The following is a 21,491-nucleotide window of genomic DNA, read 5'->3' on the forward strand; positions in this document are numbered from 1 at the left end:
CTCTGCTTGGGTCTGTCCTTATGGCGGTTGTGTGGCCTCCCAACCCCTCGGGCTCACCTGCCAGCTCTCTTGTGACTCATAAGGTGTCCCTGTTGGGGGGGATGAGGGACGGGGGAATAGATCACCAAGCCTCTCCTTTTACTCTGTCTTGGTCTGGAAGCTTCCCTGAAACCTGGCTCCCATGAGTGACTCTGTTGGTACTGGACTCATTAGCAGCTTCCAGCATCCTACCCACATACAAGTCCCTCGACAGTCTGATGAATGGGTAGGGCACACATACCTGGGGGCCCCTGTTTTGGTGTGCTGTGCCCATTTCTAGGGCCTCCAGAACCAAGTGCCACCCAGCGGTGGCTTCCAGGAACAGAAGTCTGCTGTCTCTCAGTTCTGGGAAGTCACAGCCCCAGTTGAGGGTCTGGTAGGCCCAGCGTTCTCAGGGGAGATTACAAGGCGACCCTGGGTCTGAGGAGGGCGTGGTACAAGTCAGTCTGCTGTGGGGCTCCAAACGATTAAGTCTGTGTCCTCTGCTCTCTCCTCCAGGTCTGAGCGCATGCCAGTCCACTAGATGCCTGTGAGCTGCCGGGCCCCCTCCTGGCACTGGAAGGTCGCAAAGGAAGGGAGCCCCCTGCCCTCGATCCCGGCCTTGGCCTCGCAGCTCCCGGTCCACGATGGAGACGCTGTCACAGGACTCCCTGCTGGAGTGCCAGATCTGCTTCAATTACTATAGTCCGCGGCGCAGGCCCAAGATGCTGGACTGCAAGCACACCTGCTGCTCCGTGTGCCTCCAGCAGATGAGGACGAGCCAGAGGGATGTGCGCTGCCCCTGGTGCCGTGGCATCACCAAGCTGCCCCCCGGCTTCTCCGTGTCGCAGCTCCCCGACGACCCCGAGGTCCTCGCCGTCATTGCCATCCCGCACGCCTCAGAGCACACCCCGGTCTTCATCAAACTCCCCAGCAACGGGTGCTACATGCTGCCCCTGCCCATCTCCAAGGAGCGCACGCTGCTGCCCGGAGACATGGGCTGCCGGCTGCTGCCCGGGAGCCAGCAGAAGTCGGTGGCCGTGGTGACCATCCCTGCTGAGCAGCAGCCTCTGCAGGCCGGGGCGCCTCTGGAGGCCACAGAGGAGGAGCGAGACAGGCGGGGCGCGGCGAAGAGCTCGACCTGGTCCGGGGTGTGCACTGTGATCTTGGTGGCCTGCGTCTTGGTTTTCCTCCTGGGCATCGTGCTCCACAACATGTCCTGCATCTCAAAGCGCTTCACTGTGATCTCCTGCGGCTGAGCGGGCTGCCCGGACCAAGTCTCGTGTGGGTGCCAACTTCGGGGGTGAGCAGGTGTTGGTGACAGGATCCCGGAGAGAAGGGGGGGTGGGCAACACTGACCATGGGGTGTCAAGCCCTGGCCTCGGGGTGGCCATTGACTAACCCGAAAAGACAGCCGTGAAGGGCTGAGCGGGAGGCTTCGGCCAGATTCCAGGCCGCATTGTTCCCGGTTGGACGGTCAACGGCTTCGAAGATGATTGCATGATGCCTCCTCCTCGTCGTTTCTTCACAGGACTGTCATTTATGGTTTTTCAGAATCATGTTCCCAGATAGACGTCAGACTGTGCCAAGCGCGTCCGAGGTGGCCCTCTGTCCACACGTAGACTGCACCAGAGCTGCTCCCTGGGCCGGTAGAACCGACCCTGGGAACCCGTGTAGAAATCCCATGGAGATCCGCCCCCCTCAGTCCTTCCTCTCTTCTTATTTTCTATGCCGCCCCATCTTCCTTTAGCAGCGAAGCCTTTTTCTTCTTCTTTATTAAAAAAAATAATAATACACTTTGAATCACACCGTGGGCCGTTGTTGTTGCGCTTGGAGAGAATATTTGAACCAGTGCGTCCGACGTGTTGTGTTTTGTTGGCACATCCCTGCCTCTTTCCTTTGCTTGTAATCGGAGCTCGCGACGTGTGCTTTAAACGGACCGCCCGTCGGGGGGTGATAAACTGAGTCCTAAGGAGACGGGCCTGATGCCACAGGAAACCCGGATGTCGGTCTTTCTCAAGCCATCTCCCGATATCCGAATTTGAAATGTAAATAATCATGCATTTGTGTGCGTGTGTGTTTGTGCGCGTGTGTGTAGTTTGGCTCACCTTAGTTTTCGGTCTCGAAGCCTGCGAGAAAATAGTGTCTGAAACAGTGGCCACCCCAAACCTGGATGTCGCCCCCTCACTGCGAGATGCCACGTACCTGCCTCCTTTCAAGGGAGCCCCCGGCCGGGTCCTGTATTGAGAAAGAGTCTGTCTTCGCTCACAGTTTGAAAGGACCGCAATCACCGTGCGTACTGTGACTCAGGGGCACACCGGGCATGCATCTAAACAGACGGGCCTGGTTTGTTTTTTGGAAAGATGTACCATGGGAATGAAACCACGTAGTAGGATTCTGGCATCTACTATTGGTGTATGTGAACAAACCTCTTGTATTTAAAAACCTGTTTGTGTTGAAGAAAATAATAAAATAAACTAACCATGGATGTTCCTATTTCTAAGGGACCTGTCCATGATATGTCCTCAAACAGTCCTAAGCCTAGCCGTCTGTAGATACCACCCCCCCCGTGTCACTCTCCTGTTACATGCTATAGTCATGTCTTCAGGCCTGCGTGCATTTGAAAGCAGCTAGGAGCTTTGTGAGGTCGGCTCAGATTTCTTTTATGGAAACCATGAAGCAAGTGGCATGTGACCAGGATGCTGTTCATTAAAAGGTCTCTGTTCTGGGGACAACTTGGACACGGGGGTGGGGATAGAGGGTAAACAGTGGGCAGTTCTAAAAATAAAATAACCCTGGAAGATGGAGAGAAAAAAATGTCATGTACTGATAATACAAATGAGCATCTTCAGGCAGCACAGAATAGGCTCCTGAATGTAATGGGGTTCGTACCAGATAAAAACATCAACAATTGAACGCACAGCTCTCACGAAGCTAATGGGCCTGGGGACTGGATAGGAAACACAATGTCTCAGACCTTCCCCGCGTGTCCTTTAAGATCTTTAGGAAATTAATGTGAAAGCTCAAACTAGAAATTAGGCTGAAATGCAGCTTAATTGTGTAAGCTATTGGGCATTATTCGATAAATAATCTAGGATTTATCTGGTGTTAATAACTTAGATGTCATATTAGCTGAATAATACCCTCTATTACATAAACACTGTTGGGTTAGTGTGACATTCTCCCAGGTGGCTGTCATGCATGTCTCACTTGAGTTCTGTTCCTCCTGGTTGGGAGGGGGAAGCCCCCTAAATCCACAGAAGTACTTCTTTGAGAATGCTACGCTTCAAATGGACGCTACCCTTGCAATGTCCAGCCATGCCAATGTCAGTTGACTTTCTGCGTGCGTTGATATCTACATGCATTTCTATACAGCACGGAGGGAGGGACTGGACTCCAGCACAGGGTGTGGTTGGATTCTGCTTGTTCAGTCAGTTCTGCATAGAGGGGTGGCCCCGCCCCACCCTCCCTGTGCTGTGTGCAAGGCCTTAGAGTATAACAGCTATGCGACTTTTACTTTAAAAAGAACCCCATGCTGAATCTGCAACTCCATCGTGCAAAGTTCATTGGCTCCGTGATAAGCTTCTTGACCTTGCAACCTGATCACTCAAATTGGATTATTTTCCTTTCTAGTGTTGTTGATGTAAGACACATTGTTGACATGGAGCCTGCCTAAAGTTACGTGAGCATCTGCTTGTTGGTGTGTGTGTGTGTGTGTAAGGATTAACTTGTCAGGTTCTTCCAGGCTAAATGACCTGATTTGGCACCCCATTACTCTGGCCTTTGCTGTCATCTCCCCAGCACCAGAAGCCCATCTACCCCATGTGGCACTAGTCTGGTGACGTAACTTGCCAGAGCTCACCGTTGCACGTCAATGAAGAACCATAATGCAATGCTCTGAAAGCACAGCAAGAGCTGACTGCAACCTCTGGGGGCTCCATTGTGTGGAGGAGCTAACTCAGCGAGGCTCACCAAGGTGCGCTGCAGCTTGCTATTCTGCTGCACGGGGGCGTTGAGAATATCCCATAGCTGCCTCGGTTTCCCCTCCCTTCTCCAGCCCGTCCGCATTGCCAGAATCGTTTTATTTTTAAAGCTGATGACCATCCTTTCCTACCATGGCTATTGCTGCCAGGGGGAGGGGGGGTTGCTTTGTGTAGGTGGATAGATGTATTTTCGTTAACGTCTACCTGTGGGAAGCACAAGGAGGACTAAGTTCAGGATGGGAATAGACATTTTAAGAAAACTGTCAAACCGTGTGATTTCAATTTGTAAAGTTGCAGAACATTGATTTTTCTCCCCTTAATATGTAAAGGATGACGAATACTGTGTAAATAGTAAACTATAAGAAGCATGCATTTTCATCTTTGTTAATGATCTTGACATTAGCGAGTGAATGCTTAATATGCCAGGTAGAGCCAAGTCCTCTCTCAAAAAGCATTGTCTTTGGAGATTTATTTTTTTTGGTATAATGACCTGGGGCATCAATTGTGATGAATTTGCAATTGGAATCTCAGTTCTGGTCACAGTTTAGGATCAGAAAGCTGCTATAAGGTGTGGCTTTTACAAATATAATTAAATTTGATCTTGTGCATGACTTAGAGTGAGCCCACGGGAGGTGAAATCTGGGTGGATGCTATTCGGCAGAACTTTGTGAGATGATGGAAGTATTGTATAATCATGTCCCATGCAGTAGCCACTAGCCACATTGGCTATTGAGCAACTGACACAGAGTGAGTGCCTCTGAGGAGCCCCAGTGCCTGCATGTGGCTTCTGGCCGCCATATTAGAATCTGAAGTTCTAGATGGTAGTGCGTTAGCATGTGGCCGGAAGGAGTTAATGAAGTAACAATGTGAGGCAAAGCAGAGTGGGGAAAGAATGCTGCTTTCTGAGCTTACATATGTATGATCTCAAATATGACAGAGTGAAATTTTATTTATCGTCCTTCGGGTTATTAGTAGAAACTTTGGGGCCTAAGGGGTAGTCTGTGAAAAGCTTAAAGATGGCTTTATTAAGCCCCTTTTCTGGGATCATTAGCTGCATGTGAATCTATTGTTCCAAAAACCGTAGTTAGACCGTAGCTGTAAAACGTTTGACTTGCAAACTCTGCATGATCTGTACAGTGAAATTGTGTTTAGGGTCTTGTGGCCAAAATGTAAATGTTACAGAAACAAGAAAACCCAACAACTAAAAGACAAACTGTAAAGCCTAGCGAAACTCTTCTTCCCATTCATCTTCCCCAGACTTCACCGCTGCGTTCGTCAGATGTGAACTAGACCAGCAAACATGGTCTGTGGTGTTCATAGATAGAATTTGTGATTTTGTTTGCCCTTGAAGTCTGCCGGCTTGTTATTGCATTTGGTGCGGGCATGTGTGGGCATCATTTTTCAGATGCCAGACTCAAAAGGAAGCACTATTTTTAGAGTGAGAGTTGACATTCTCGCCTTTTTTTATTTAGTGAACCCTGAGAGAATGGAAGCCTTGCACAAAGGCACTCTTTTTTTTAAACAGTCATTGCCGATGGAATTTAATGACTTGGGGGCTCTTAAAATTAATAGTGTACCTTTTTTCAGTCCGCCTGAGCTTTGCTTTCATGTGCAGATCAGACTCTTCCTGACACTCCAGTATGTATCCCAGTTGTAGACTTTGGTTCCAAAGGAAGAGTTCCTATACTTTTATTTAAAAATCTATGTTGTATAAAAGTTGATTGCTCTACTGTTGACTTTTTTCCCCCAGCTGTAATGTAGACCAAGTACATTTGCTTCAATGTAGTAGAAGTGGGTTGATTTTTTTCTTCTTCTTCTAGAACTTAGCAATGGGTAAGAGTGCTTGTCTTCACTTGCCCGATTTTTGGTTTTTTAATTTTTGCAAAACGAAGGGTAGTTTTTCTTTAGGTATAAGAAGCTAGGCAGCTCACGGCTATACTGTTTCAGATACCCAAAGGTATTGGTAAGAGAGGAGCAATATGCAAACAATGTGCATTTCTGTCTTCTCTTAGAAACCTGACACCTCCAACCAGACAGCATTTGGCTTCCATGCATGAAGTGTTGGCAGTCAATTGATTTGTCATCATTGACCTAGATGGGGAGGCTGTTGCTTGATATTTTCATCTTTCTCAGAGAAACATTGCCCACAAGATAATCTTTACCAAATCAGGACCTCCAGAAAAGAAGGAGGTATTTAAGATGATTCGGTAACTGTTTTGAAAATGGTAGTGTATTTCAAACCTGTTACTAAATTTTGATCAACCTGAAACACATGTTTTTAAAAAGTGGAAATTCAAGCCATTGACTTTTATGACATGATGAACTCATATATCTGTACATGATTTAGCTGTGATTGTTCAAATTCAAGTCATGTTATTCACGTTTCCGGGTTACACAATGTTAGCTGTTAGGTGTTAAATTTCTTTAACACACCAACTACCTTAGGAAGTATCCGAATGCTTGAGCGATCTCAAGTAGATATAAAGGTTGGGTTCTACCTTCTACATTTTCTTGGGAAGCTTTGGTCACTGGAGGATATAAGTAAGTGGGTGGGGGTGCATTTCGTTTCTGTCTTCCGAATGACTTTATTTTTGACTGCTCAAGTGGTCAGGGGTAGGGCACCATGATTTCTGAAGTGTGACTGGTATTTTTGCCCAGGTCTCCTTGTTCGGTTGGATTCATGATATTTTTTTTCAGGATGCACTGCCTGGGTGGGGGGTGGAGGGGTGTCCCATTGTATATATCTCCTTTATAGTGGTGTTTGGAAACTCTCATCTTGATCGCTGGACTTTACTAGCCTAATCTAAGGGTTTGGGTTTTTTATGCGACTCCTACTATGATGCTGTTAGTACAATCAGTATTATTTAAGGCATAGTCCTGGGGACCTCCCCGAAGTTTGCACCAGCATGTCTTTTGGTGTTTGAAGAACTGTACTCTGTGGCAGCTCCTGATCTTCTAGAACATGGTTTTACGTTCCTCGCTGTGGATTTATGGCTAACCGCCTATGTGAATGTCTGCCGTGAGGGAGTGAGTTATTGGGTTGTCCTAAGGAAGAGTTTCCCAAAGTTTCAACCACTTTTTAGTTTGACATTTGTTCTGTGAGATTCCAGAAATAATAGACACAGGGTATTGGTGGGAAAGGAGCTGGAACGGAAAGAAGCAGAAAAAGATGAGTCCAGTGTCCCTGAAAAGGGAACAAATTGGTATTTGTGTGGTTTCTGTTTCAGTCTGAGCTGCGAAACCTACATGGTCCAGAATTTGCCAACTGTGGGTACCTCGAACAACAACTGGAATTGGGGAAATTATTGGTCAACACCTTGCTAGACACTTCACATCTCCTTCTTAAGAAACAGAACCGATGTGTGCAAGACATAGCCACTCAATGTCTTGCCAGGCAGTTTAGAAACAATGGCATCCTGCTCAAAGATGGTGGCCAGCCCTGTCACTTTGCTCTCCACAGTCCAGGCAAATAATCCAGTCACCTGCATTGAGCTGCTGGCAGGGCATTCTATGTCTCTTCTGGGTCTCCCATTCCAGGGATTGGGCCCGTGACTTTTCAGTTATCAATCGAGGCACCCACATTTTGCACATGCCAGCCCACCCTGGCTTCACTTCATTGACCAAACTGAGCCAGTTGGAACTGGTTCAAAGCCTTGATCTAAAGAGGGCATGCTGGGCTGTAGAAAATTCCTGGTAGGATTTTCCTGGCTGAGAGAACAAACCAACTACCGAATAGATCATCCTCTGTGGGAAAGATGGAAACCCGGACATAGGTATTTTGAGTAGACGGGAAATTGGGGTCAGACGGAAAGGAAAGGGCAATTGGGAGCGGGAGTCTAGTCACCACGTCGCATGTCTCCAAGGCAGGGGTCACTCGTGGCAGAAATGAGCAGAAGAAAGCACAGGAAAACCAGACAAACCGTTTAGCCAAGCACAATCTGCCATCCTAGTACCGATCCCCAGATTCCTGAGTTCAGGATATTTACCGTGGAGGCATGATAAAGGGGTGGGGGTTCGGGTAGGGTGGGGCAGGGTCCTCAGCTGATGAGAAAGGCCCAAGGAGGGCCCCCTTGACCCTCATCCTTTCCAGTCAGACTAGCAGGTTTTCAGCACCCTAGACAATTCCAGAGCCCACTTGAGAGTCAATGGGCAAGATCAGGACAGACCAGCTCTCTGGCAGCCTCTTAACCATGGACTGAGATGCCTGCCCCGGGGGCTTGATCCTGACACGAGGGGATTAAACCAGTCAGGAAAATGCTAAATGCATCTTAGGCTATTTTCTGGTCATTGTCTTTTACTCATTGTGTGTGTCTGTGTGTGTGTAAATTCTACCACTTGTGTGCATTTGTGTCATTGGATAGTTGCAGGTGCAGACGCTGATTTCAACTTGAGGAGGTGGTAAAACCCCAGCATAGGCAGGCCGCTTCCCTACCAGAGGTCCTTAAAGCCTTGGTAACACATGCCCCAAATGGCTAGATTAATGCTGCTCAGAGTTCTGTTAACGTGAGACCTTGACATGTTTCATTTACAATTATGTGGTTTATTTCTTTTAGGAGCCTTTCTTTTAAAGGGCCAAGTGGCCCTACAGATGAATGAGCTGCTGGGCTGTGTAGAAAATATTGTCCAAACGTTGCCAAATATTGACTTCGTAAAGGGGATATCCAGCTGCTGTTTATAAATTTGAATGTCTTAAAAGCATTGTTGCTTGCTCTCTCTCTGATAGATGGTGTCTTAGTGAGTCCTGCGTTTTTCCAATGAGCCCAATTTTAATATATGGTATTTTTGTATGCCAAACTGGTGTCTTGTCCTTTGTATATGTGGTAATGTTGATTTTATGACAACTGTTAAAACACATTTGCTATGATTAAAATTCATAAAATGATTTCAAATAGACTCGCGAGTTGGATATTTTTTTCTTCCTCCCCCCCTACTCCTACCCCACAAAGAGGGGAAAAGTTGGCTGGGATTTTCATCATTGTTTACACTAAGAATTTTAATCGACTTTGGTAACAAAGCAAAGATTGTCTCCTGAGCCAAGGATTTTTAAGCAGACGCGATTTCAAGTGGCTACTCTGAGAAGCCCAAGGTTGCCCAGCTGATCAGGAAGCACGAGGTTGCATTCGCAACTGGGGTGTGTGGTTTCTGGTCCCCTCCACTGTTGAGAAAGGCCAGTGACACAGCATCAGACCCCAGGTGGACAAATGTAGGCCACCTTCCCACAAGCCCTGGCCTTGCTGGCTCTGAGTCGGGAAGAAGATCCCACAAGAGGAGGTGTGCTCATCAGAAGAACGGAGGGCATTTGGGTACACCTTTTGGAGTCTTAGTGGGGCCCTGTCTCTAAATGACGGCCTGCTATTTACAAGGTTGGTGGTTCAAACCCACCAGCTATTCTGTGGGGAAAAGAGGAGACTATCTGCTCCCCTGAAAATGTACAACTTTTGAAACTCTACGAAGGGTCACTATGAATCAGAGTTGACTTGATGGCAGGGGGTCCTGGTTTGGGAGTTTTTAGAAAATCCTATCTTTTGGTGACTCCTTGGTCACATTACCAAACTTCAACGTGGTCTGGCCAGGTGGCCTGATTGTAAGGCAAAGGTTATCAAAGTCCGTATTGATAGGGTCTCCATGAATCATAGGCAACTCGGTGGCAGTGAGTTTGAGTTTAAGGTTCAGCATAAGAGCCCCAGAGGGTTAGTAGATTACTTGGTAGTCTGCTCCCCGCATTGTCAGCAGTTCAGGACCAGCCACTCTGAGAGAGGAAGATAAGGCTTTCTATTCCCATGAAGAGTTAGTCTCGGAACCCTAGCAGGGCAGTTCTGCTCTGTGGCTGAGAGAATGGACTTGATGGCAGGGGGGTTATTGGAGTGTAAGCACTCTCTGGCTCTGGAGAATGAAAACCCAGTCCTGAGGCTTTTAAAGTGGGTTTTGGGAGACTCCTTCAATTCCCATCTCATACCCCAAAACTAAACATTGTATTGGGTAGAACAGAGTTTTGAAATTAATTTAACACAGTTAAACTTTTCTTTTTTTAAATCAAAGACCAGTTGTGAATTTCCTCTGTCTTGAAAGGGTGCGTGCATGCGTGTGTGTGTGTGTGTGTTGGGAATTCCCTTCTTGTTAGGTCTGCTTGCCCATGCTTGAGATTCTGTATCAGAAATCAAACTCCAGAACACACTCACGGCCATAAGTGTGTTCCCATTCATTGTAGCCCTATAGGTCAGAGGAGGGCTGCCTCTTTGATTTCCAAGGTTGTAAATCTTTACCGGAGCAAAAAGCCTCGTTTTTCTCCCAAAAAGCAGCTGGTGGGTTTGAACTGCTAACCCTGTGGTTGGCAGCCCAACGTGTAAAATGTTCTACCACTAGGGCTCCTAGAGTGGTGCCGATGGGTCTTACTCTCGGTTGCTCTTGGAGAAGTTGGAGTCTACCCAGAGGAAGCTCAGAAAAAAAGGCCGAGGCTCTGGAAAATCAGCCCCTGGGCAGTGGTTTGACTGGAATTGACTCCGCCTCAAGGAAACAGAAGGCTGAGCTGGTTGGAGGAAGGCAAGAAAGCATTAAGGCTGAAGCTCCTACAGGAGCCCCGTGGCTCCTTGAGGCCAAGACTGGGTCCTATCTCTAGGCTCACCTGTGGACTCGTAGCCTGGTCTATAACCTGGATAGAGGGCAGAGTGAAGGAGAAGGGATTATAAGTGAGGCTAGCTGGGCATCTTGTTCAGGATGGTCCCACTGACCACCCTCTTCAGGAAGCACGCTTGGGTGGCACACATGTCGATTCGCCTCTGGCAGGAGGAGAGCGTGAGGCTATGTCCGCACTAACATCCTGGCCAGTCTGGCTCCTCGCTGCCAAGGAGTGGTGAGTGCACACAGCTGGAGGTCGTGCGGGTGGAGGTGGGTACACAGAGGAATGAGGAGAACAGGACCTGTTCATTAACTGGGCCACCCTGGCCCTCAGCCTTTATAGCCACTCTTTAAATCTCAGGCACCCAGAGGATTTGCACAGCTGTAGTCTGTTTGTTTGTTTGTTTGTTTTTTAATCATTTCATTGGGGGCTCATAGAACTCTTATCACCATCCATCCATCCATTGTGTCAAGCACATTCGTATATGTGTTGCCATCATCATTCTCAAAACATTTTCTACTTGAGCCTTTGGTATCAGCTCCTCATTTTTCCCTCTCCCTTCCCTGCCTTCCCTCCCTCATGAACCCTTGATAATTTATAAATTATTATTATTTTTCATATCTTACACTGTCTGATGTCTCCCTTCACCCACTTTTCTGTTGTCCATCCCCCAGGGAAGGGGTTATATGTAGGTCCTTGTAATAGGTTCCCCCTTTCTACCCCAACTTCCCCTCCCCCTCCTGGTATCACTACTCTCATTATTGGTCCTGAGGGGTTTAGCTGTCCTGAATTCCCTGTGTTTCCAGCTCTGGATTCCCTGTGTTTCCAGGTCTAGCCAGATTTGTAAGGTAGAATTGGGATCATGAGAGTAGAGGGGAGGAAGCATTAAAGAACTAGAGGAAAGTTGTATGTTTCATCAGTGCTCTACTGCACCTGACTGGCTCGTCTCCTCCCTGTAACCCTTCTGTAAAGGTATCCAATTGCCTACAGATGGGCTTTGGGTATCTACTCCACACTCTCCCTCATTTACAATGATATGATTTTTTGTTCTTTGATTCCTGATACCTGATTCCCATCGATACCTTCTTCCATGTGGGCTTTGTTGCTTCTGAGCTAGATGGCCGCTTATTTATCTTCAAGCCTGTAAGACCCCAGCTGCTATATCTTTTGATAGCCAGGCACTATCAACTTTCTTCACTACACTTGCTTATGCACCCGCTTTGTTTTCAGTGATTGCGTTGGGAAGGTGAGAATCATGGAATGCCAGTTTAATAGAACAAAATGTTCTTGGATTGAGGGAGTGCTTGAGTGGAGGCCCAATGTCCATCTGCTACCTTAATACTAAACCTATAAATATATGCACATAGATCTATTTCCCCATCATCATATATAAATATATTTACATATGTACATGCCTGTATTTAGACCTCTATAAATGCCCTTTGCTTCCTGGTTCTTTCCTCTAGTTCCTTCGACTTTCCTCTTGTCCCACTATCATGTTCAGCCTTCATTTGGGTTTCAATAATTCCTCTCAGTTACATTGTCCTTGATCAAGTCCTACCAGGTCTCCTACACCCTCCTTGCTATTGATTTTGGATCACTTGTTATTCTCTTGTCTCTGGGTTTGCTAACACCCACTTTCTTTCCCCTGCCTCCTCCTCTCCCATGTCCCCTTGGAACCGTCAGTCCTGTTGTTTCTCCTCTAGATTGTTTACAGATGTGGTCTCCCATTCTTTTCTCCTGAAGAGTGGCCGGTCGGTTTCAACCGTCGATTTTTAGGTTAGCAGCTAAGTGCTTAACCATTGTGCCACCAGGACTCTATAGCTTCCTATACACTGACACATTCCCTGAAACGAAGGCCTATCTGCCAATGCATTATTTTTCCTAATGCTCTTGCTTCCGGTGATAATTCATGGGAGAAAATTTCCCTGTCATTGTGCACCACGTGACACTGGGCTGGGTTGGTCCACGGCAGGCAGGGAAGGGAGCGGATCCTAGAATTAGACTGAGTCTCTGCCTTTCTTTTTATAGGTTTGAAAACTTTTGCACAATTCCGCTTGACCCAGAAAACGATGCAGCAGAAATTGGATTCAGTCTCTTGTTCCCCCGACCTACTGCTCTCCCCATTCCCATCTCTCTTCACATTATTGCTTTTGACAAATGAGGATCGGTTGAGCAAGGGTGAGTGAGTGTCCAGGTGGATGTGTACAGGTGTACCTGGGTATCCAGAGCTATATACGTACATGGTATGTATGAACATTTTGTGGGCTCTGGGCACAGATTTCTAAGCATGTTAAAAGGATGAAAATCTTCAGAAGAAAGCCCCATGAAGTACCCTTACTTGGTTCCCAAGGAAGGATGATTTATGTAAATCCACAAGGAAAATTTGGGAGAAATACACTCCCCTTCAATCGTTGATTCTTTCTTTGTTCATCAGGTGGTGGGGGTCACGGAGAGGATAACGCTATCTGGGCTGTTCTTATGGGTCTCACAGCCTTGTTGTTGGTGTTAGGTCCATCCTCACAATTGTGTCCATACCGCAGCTACTGCACCGGTCCATCTTGGTGAGGGTCTGAGCCCTTGGCACTGCCCCTCTGGTTTACCAAGCATGATCCCTTTTCCAGGGAAAGTCTTGTAGGAACCCCAAACCAAACCAACTTCTATGGAGTCCGTTCTGACTCAACAACCCTACAGAACAGAGTAGAACTGCTCCCAGGGGTCTCTCAGTCCAAGAGGAGACAGCCTTGTCTTTCTCCCATGAAGAGACTGGTGGGTTCAAACTGCGGACCTTGCAGTTGGCAGCTCAGCAAATAGCTCCTTAGGCTGCCAGGGCTTCTTCTCTTGGAGAGAGAAAGAGAGAAAGAGAGAAAGAAAGAAAGGAAGAAAGAAAGAAAGAAAAAGAAAGAAAGAAATCCCTTGCCATTAAGTTGATTCCAACTCGCAGGGGCCCTATGGGAGAAGGTAGGAATCCCTTCCTAGACTGTAACTTGTTACCAGAGTAGAAAGCCTTGTCTTTCTCCCTTGCCATGGCTGGTCATTAGCAGTTTAGAACTTCTGTCCTTGCCGTTAGCAAGCCAAAGCATAACCACTATCCTACCTGGGCTCGCTTGCAGGAAAGTGAGCCCTTCATAACTAAGCAAATGTTCCGGCTCATGGGGAAGCAGAGTGCTTGAATCACAAACAGGAAAGAAGGTAGGCAGGCTTACCGCATGGGGACAGGGTAGGAGACAGAATCAGAAAAGGCTTTGGGGGTGGGGTGGGGTGGGGTGGGGGTGGCTTCTAGGAAGATGAATTGGGGTTGGTGAGGACCATTTGCAGAAACACTCAAGAAGGGACAATAAGATCGCAAGAAGGCTTGGGGCTTTTCTCAACACCGCAGCTGGCTCTTCTGACTGGCACCCTGCCATTTGTGCTCGGGCTCTGGCACATTAGCTGCGATGGATGGAGTTCCAGGATTACTCCCCAGGTCCAGAAACACCCTTCAGGGATCATCTGACGGCAGCGAACAGCTCCGCAGCCTGCTTCCCAGGTAGCCAATTCCTCAGCCATCCCTGGTGCGGTGCCGCCTCACCCGCCTGGGACAGCTGCAGGGGGAGAGAATGCGCAGACTCTTATTCTCACACGTGGGCTGTCGGCTCCAGAATCCAACAGAGCCAGAGTTAAATATTGCTGACATGAGCTACAGAGAAACCTGATGATGGGGTAGTCTAAGGAAAAGCATTTCCCAAGCTGGATTTTAATTGGTTGAGTAAATGGAGAAAACACTGGGTTAAACAGGTGTTTGTTTGTTTTTTAATTGCCTAACTTTTCAGTCTTTAATAGGTCCAAGGGCCTTGAAAATCTCTAAAAGGGCAGTGTGATTTGTAGTTTTGTGTGTGTGTGTGTGTGAAGTATTTATAGCACCTATGATGAGCCTAGTGGTACAGTGTCTGCACAGTTGACTGTGAACTGAAGACTCCGCAGTTCGAGCCCTCTAGTCGCTTTGGGGGAGAACCACCAGGAAGGTCGCTCCCACAAAGATGCCGGCCTTGGAACGCACATGGGGGCATCTCCAAGACTCCATGACTCTTCTGCAGGGGGACTGGTTTGGAAAGTGTGGAAACCCAGATAATTTATAGCGAGATTCCATTTACTCTTTTCTTCTGCAAGCAGTACAGACAGAAGCAGACCGCATAGCCGGTCTTCTGGAAAATGCCCTCTGAAACCCCTGAAATGCCACCAATCATTGTCACATGGCACAAGGTAATTTGAATAAAACTTCCGGTATTACAGAATGCCTGTTAACGTGTGGTAGAAGACCTTGAGTAACAAAACATACTCACACAACTTTGAGTGACACCTTCTGCCTCACTCATTCCTGTGTTGAAGTAATGATTGAAAACTGGTCCCCCAAGTGCTTACATGTTCATTACTTATGTAGTGAGTGCAGACCATCAGCTATGTTGCTTTTTTATTTTTAAAACCACATCGAACAACTCAAGTGTGTTCTCAACCTTATTGCCTTCAGAGGGAAAGGAAGTGAGTGACCATCAGCACCAGCTGCTCCCTGGGGCAGGGGTCAGACATGCCTCCACCCTCCAACCTTCTCACGATGCTGCCACCACCCCTCTCCCCCGCGGTACCGTCTGCCTCCCAGCTGGGCTCAATAATTCGTTGCAAGGAACACACAGATCTCACAAACAATGCACACAACGATCAGGTGTATTAGGAAAGTTAGCAAGTTACAATTCAGGATCAGAAATGCTCCCAAACACAGTTCTTTGCTTAGAACCGCCTCTTCTCCGCCATGCCTTCTGGCAGCTGTCTTTTTAATCTTTCATCCCTCAGACGAGTGACTTCTTTCGTTCAAAATCAATGTGATAAAGCTGATGTAGGGCCTCCAATAAATGCCCAAGGGCACGCCAGCCTGCCCTAAGCCTCAGCTGGGAGGCGCGGAGCTCTCCTGTGGGTCATTACACCTGGTTCCTCGATTAAGTGCCTGAACAACCCCATTCCACAAGCCTCCAATGTGAAGGCATTCCCCTTCCTGGGGCCAGGAAGTGCCCCCATTCTGCCTTGTGCTCTGGCTCTTGGTTCTGCCACTGCAGTTCCCCTTGGCCCTCTGGTTTCACAGCTTTCTGCTCCTGAGTTGAGGAGGTTCCACACACAGGGATCTTGGGGTCCAAAGGTCTTGCTCCATTGCTGACTTTTCATTCTTGATGGTAGTGAGAATCTCCCTTTCTGCTTCTGAGATGGCTACTTTTAACCCAACCTGTAGGATGACAATTCATTTGTGGAGAGTTACAAAGACTTTGGCTTAAAAAAAGCCATATCAAGTAAGTCACTGCATCTCAATTGCAATGAAAATAACTGAATAACTGTACTAGATTTACCTTAGTAACCAGACTACCTCGTATCAAATTACTATGACAACTTGCGTGGTAAAATTTCAGGCACATTACTCATTATCAATGAGATGTTCCCCCAGCAGGAAACTCTGGGGGAGATGTGTACATCTGCTTTAGCAATATGGGTATGGTGATTCAAACTTGAATATAGTGCAGACACAGTTCAGTCTAATTCCAGAAAATTATAGGCTAGAAATTCATAAATATTCATTACTATGTACCATGGGGTTAAAAGCAACCCACAACCAACTAAATTGAGAACGATGAGCAAAACAAACCAAAGCGTGCTCTTGGGAAGATGAGCCGCTGTTTGAAGACACATCTAGTTCGACGAACTGTGTCAAGAAGGAGTAAAAGGGTCCTTACCCCAGATGGCAGGGGCTTCCCTCTCAGAGGCACATGTAAGACCCACAACACTCCTGCATGGTGACGCAATGCTGGATTCATAAGACCCTGGATCAGAGCCACGGCCAAACTCACAAAGCACCGGTGGGAGTTTAGAGAAATAAAACACGTGACTGTGGAGGTGACTGCACAACTCTTCTCGATGGCAGGGCACCATTGAGTTATAGGCTAGGTGAGTTATCTGTCAATCAAACAGTTAAAAACGCAAATAACACCTCACTGCTCACAAATTTAAAATGAGACTAAACAGAACTCCTCAAAGTGGGTAGTCAGGAACTGATCGTAGGCATTTAAGGAGAATTTTGACAAGCAACATGACTATGAAGCTGCAGTTGGTCCACAGTCCTATACTTTTAGGACTAGCACTTAGAGAGCTGGGTAAACAAACAAAGGCAAAAAACATATATTGTAAAACCCACAAAAGCCAGAACCAGTGGAAAGCAGAAACCTGTCAGAGATGGAAAATGCAAATATTTTCTACTACAGGCAACAAATAGAGAAATGGTAAGACTGTAGGCTGTCAAAGACAGAAAAACAATTAGTCCCATGGTGTTCTGGTTCTCACAGATTTCACTGCACAACTATTGATTTCATTCTATGAGTTTTCTATGCCTCTTAAGACGAGGTTCCACAAGGTGGGAGTTTATGGTGAAAGCTATAAACAAGAGCTTCCAAGGCAAGGCCAGATGACAGATGGAAAGTTTGAAGAGAAGCAGAGTTGGTAAGTGTGAAGTTCAGTGGGGAAGACATTCTACAAGTGATTTTGAACCAGAGACATCTGTCAGAGGGGTGCATACTGATCATACACTCAGCAGATGTGTTAGTCCGGGTAGACTAGAGAAACAAACTCATGGACACTCATATGTGTATAAGAAAGAGGTTTGTGTTCAAGGGCAATTGAATATTGGACTTGAATATTAGTTCATGTCCAATATCAATCTATAAAGTCCTCTTCAGACTCAGGAAACACATGCTGAATGCAGGAAGCTCACAGGCCAGTGGGTGGGAAGTCTTATGGATTCAGTGGTGTTGTGAGCATCTCAATGCTGGCAGGGGTCTCCATGTGGCCCCTTCAGCTCAGGGAACTCGCATAGCTCCATGTGTCTTCTCAGCTGGAATGTCTCCCAGGGAGTCTGTCTGTGTCCCGCCTCCAGCGAGCTATATATCTCCTTAGCACCTCCAAATGAGGTCAAGCTGCAATATGATTGACAGGTTAAACTCCACCCCTTCACTTTTAAGTCTCTCTCAAATTGACAGTGGATTGTGTAACTACCCCAGCCGATAACTGACAGATTGGAGGTTTGAATCTCCCCTGGGGCCTGGTGATCTTCTTCCAAGAAAACCAGGCATCGAAAGCATGGGTTGGCCATGAGTTGGAGACAATCTGATGGGAACTGATTGACTGCTGGTGGAGGAGATTGTGCTGCTTCTCCTGGGAACTGGCCCCCGCAGACTGTGCCTTATCCGTGCTTTGTGCTGATGCTCGGTCAGTGTTTGCTGAATGAATGAGCGGATGAGTCATCTTGTCTGTGGACACAGATTACACAGCAGCAGGAGACTGGGGATGCGCTGACAGTTTGGGAATCCAAGGGATGGTGGGGACTCTCTTGTTTGCCGACCTCATCACTTTCTGCACTTAGATTCTTGCGATTGCTGTGGGAGAAGGATTTGCCTTCTCCTTCCTGCCCATCAAACCCACTTTAATGAGCGGTTCCTGTTCAGCTGTCTGCCTGCAATAAAGTCATTTCCTTTCTTTCAAAACGCTCCTGCTCAAAGCTGACTGGATTGGCAACTTCGCTTGTTAGTCACACTTAACTGATGTCAAGCCTAAGCAGACCCTCTCGCTTTCTTTCCACCGTGTACCGATGCTGTGCGTTTCCCCACAGTCTATCCAGCTAAATACACCAGCACACTCTCCTACGGTTTTAGTTAAGGATGGCATGTGGTGGGGGTGTGTGTATGTGGGGGGGAGGCATTTTAAGTAGGGCCCTCGCTGAGAGATCTCACTGCGCTCCCAGTTCTGGGAGGAGATGTGGAAGGAGAGATGGGTGTATGTGAACATGTGTTTGTGAGCATACGTGAGGGTGTATGTGTGTGAGGGCATGAGAGTGTGTGAAAATGTGTGGGTGTCTGTGAGTGACTGGGTCTGCTAGTCTGGACTGTAGCTGGGTTGAAGTTCACATCCAGATACATACCACTGGTTTCCCAAGCAATGGCCCAGGCAGTCTTCCGTCCTCATTTCAAGTGAGGTCATTCCAACCAGCAGGGCAAAGGAGCAGTGGCCCCACAGGGTGTTCAGGCTGTCAGCTTCAAGAAGGCAGCCTGGCCCATCTTTCCCCAGCAGAGCACCTGGTCGGTTAGACCCACCCACCTTCTGGTTAGCAGCTGAGTGCTCAGCTACTGTGCCTGCCGCTAGAGCTCCTGCCCTGCACTGAACGTACTCCCTGAGTATTGCTTATGCCCCAGTCTACCACCAGCTGCCCAGTGAAAAGATCTAAACCAGAAGAAGGTACTTTAGGCTGATTGCATGCCTCCTATTAAGGGGAATAATAATATTCACCCACAGCCATGGAGTGGATGTGGGCTTGTCAGGACACGACAGGGTTTCGAAGAGCTATACGTCTTTACAGGAGCAGATAGTCTCTTTTTTCTCCCTTGGAGGGGCCCGGTTGGTTCAAACTGCTGACCTCTGGTTAGCAGCCAAATTCATACCCCACTACACCAACCCAGTTGGGGATAATAGTAGTGCCTGGTGTATAGGGTTATGGAGAGGGTCAAGGAGTTAACAGAGTCCTTGGGCCAGTGTGCACTGTCAACATAAGACTACTATGCATATGTTTGTGTTTGAGTACCTGTTCCTCGTTTAGATGTTTTACCCAAGCAGAACGTGGCTAAAAATAAATGAACATCATAATAGAAAAGATGATACCTGGTAAACGAGTTCAGCTGGCTGAAGGCCTCCAGAAAGTTAAAGAAATTCAAGAAGAACTCGATAATTTCATTGACGTCCTTTATCAGGAGAAGTTAATTGTGTTATAATTTCACTCATCGTTGCTTCTGCCTACATATGAAGAAAGAAAACTCCTCCAAAGTCCTTTGTCCTGCCTCTCCTTTTCCTGCTATTCCACCTTTATAAACATGCAATAAAGTCATGGGATAAATATTAAAAATAAAAACTTAAAAAAAAGATGATTCAAGCATGCCTTAGCTTATCACGCTTCCATTTAGTGCACCTGACACGCATTGCAGTTTTAGCAAATTGAAGCTCCGCGGCCACCTTGCACCAAGCTAGTTGACCAGCATCATTTATTTTTCTGACAGCCTGTGCTCACTTTGTGTGTCACATGTTGGTCCTTCTCCCGGCATTTCAACCTTTTCCCTAACGTACGGACTGCCAAAGGGACCCACACACCGGTCTTGGAAGAAGTACAGCCTGAATGCTCCTTCAAAGCAAGGAGGGTGAGACTTTGGACTTCAGGCGCATTCTGTTATCAGGAGAGACACGTCCCTGGCACAGGGCACCATGATTGATAAGGCAGAGGAGCAGTGAAAAGAGGAAGACCACCCGGGAGATGGCGTGACGGTGTGGCTGCAACCGCAGGCCACCTACCCACAAGGCTGAGGGTGTTGCAGGCTCCGGCAGTGGTTCCGGTCTGTTGTGCATAGAGGTTGCTGTGGGTTCGGAACTGGCTCAACAACAGCACCTGGCACGCTGAATGGACTGCAGGTTGGTGTTAACATGACTTTCCTACGCACTGGGACCCCCACAATTGGTGAGTCTCTGTATTATGACATTGGCCTTGTCATGACCTAGAACCACACCTGCAGAGAACTGAGTTAAAGCCAGTTCCTCCTTGCTGCGGGACCTCCCTGGGAAGAAACAGACTTCTTTCTCATAGAGCCAAGTTACAAACTATTGCAACTCAGTGGAGGATTCTGGGATGTGAAGTGAATCGAGGCTGTAGAAAAAGCCAATGGTAATAATGACAGTTATTAATTTTCTGTGCAAATACACTCTTCCTTATTTCTTTCTCCCCCACCCTCTCGTTTTATGGGCACTTATTCCACATATCACACAGTTCAGTAATTCAATCATAACAAGAAGGATCAATACCACAATCAATTTTGGAACCCCCGTTTCTTGCCATTTCCATGCTTGTGGAGTGAGGCCCCCTTCTCCCAACTTCTCTTGCTTTTCCAAAAAACAACAACAAACAAAAAGCCCGCTCTCTTTTCATTCGTTTCCATTTTGCTCTTCAAGACTGAGTGACTTCAGAGACATCTAATTCAACTGGATTTATATGAGAAGCTCAGGAGCTAATTTATTTATTCCATTTATTTTTACAACCTGCCCATTACCCAGAGTTTCTGGGCACGTATAAATGATCCACTTTGGAATGGCAAACAAGAGCTGGAGATAGATGGAGAGCGAGCAAAGAACCTGAAACCATTCGTCACAAGGACTCGTCCCTTCTAGAAATGCTTGGTTCAGGAAGTTTTTCAGTTTGCTTGGATCTTGACACTTTAGAGTCCCATCACTTGTCATTATCTGTGATGTACACACAGACACCAGAAGGGAAGCATTCCTAAGTCCCTGGGCAAGTGGGTGTAACCATCAGAAAGGACACTGGAGCTGGACACGGAGAGGGGCACCTGGAAGCCGGGCTGCCTGCCACTTTCCAGCGAATTAAACGACTGTTTCCTCTGGAGGTCTGTCGGTTGGTGAGTCACAACGAGGAAGACCTTGACTGATGACTTGGGGTGTCCTTGAAAGCACTCAACTGGATGAAAGCTGGAGTTTTAGGGGGGAAATTGAGAGAAAGAAAGAGAAGAAAAGAAAAGGAGAGACAGAGAATGAAGGAGACCCCAGCTCCCAGAGAGGCATGGACTGGAAAGAAACACAAATGGAAGGTCTTCCTGTGCTTCCCGGGGAAGCACTAATGCCGAATGACACTCTCCCAGGAGGCAGCAGGCCGCGGTCAGTCTCCTCCATCCACTGAAGACCCAGGACACCACCCTGGTCCCTGCCACTGGCTGGGGACTTGGAGCTCGCAAAAGGATCTCTCTGGACTTCGGTATTCT

The 21,491-nt window shown here is 47.3% G+C and overlaps 1 protein-coding gene across 1 annotated transcript; it reads left to right on the forward strand.

Moving 5' to 3' along the window:
* Positions 1–592: 592 nt before the first annotated feature.
* Positions 593–1,277, forward strand: RNF152 (ring finger protein 152). The gene has a single exon (XM_075532496.1). It carries the CDS (start codon positions 666–668, stop codon positions 1,275–1,277), a length of 612 nt encoding a protein of 203 aa, XP_075388611.1. The 5' UTR covers positions 593–665.
* Positions 1,278–21,491: the final 20,214 nt, after the last annotated feature.

This window comes from Tenrec ecaudatus, chromosome 15 (assembly GCF_050624435.1).
Source record: "Tenrec ecaudatus isolate mTenEca1 chromosome 15, mTenEca1.hap1, whole genome shotgun sequence".
Taxonomy (NCBI): domain Eukaryota; kingdom Metazoa; phylum Chordata; class Mammalia; order Afrosoricida; family Tenrecidae; genus Tenrec; species Tenrec ecaudatus.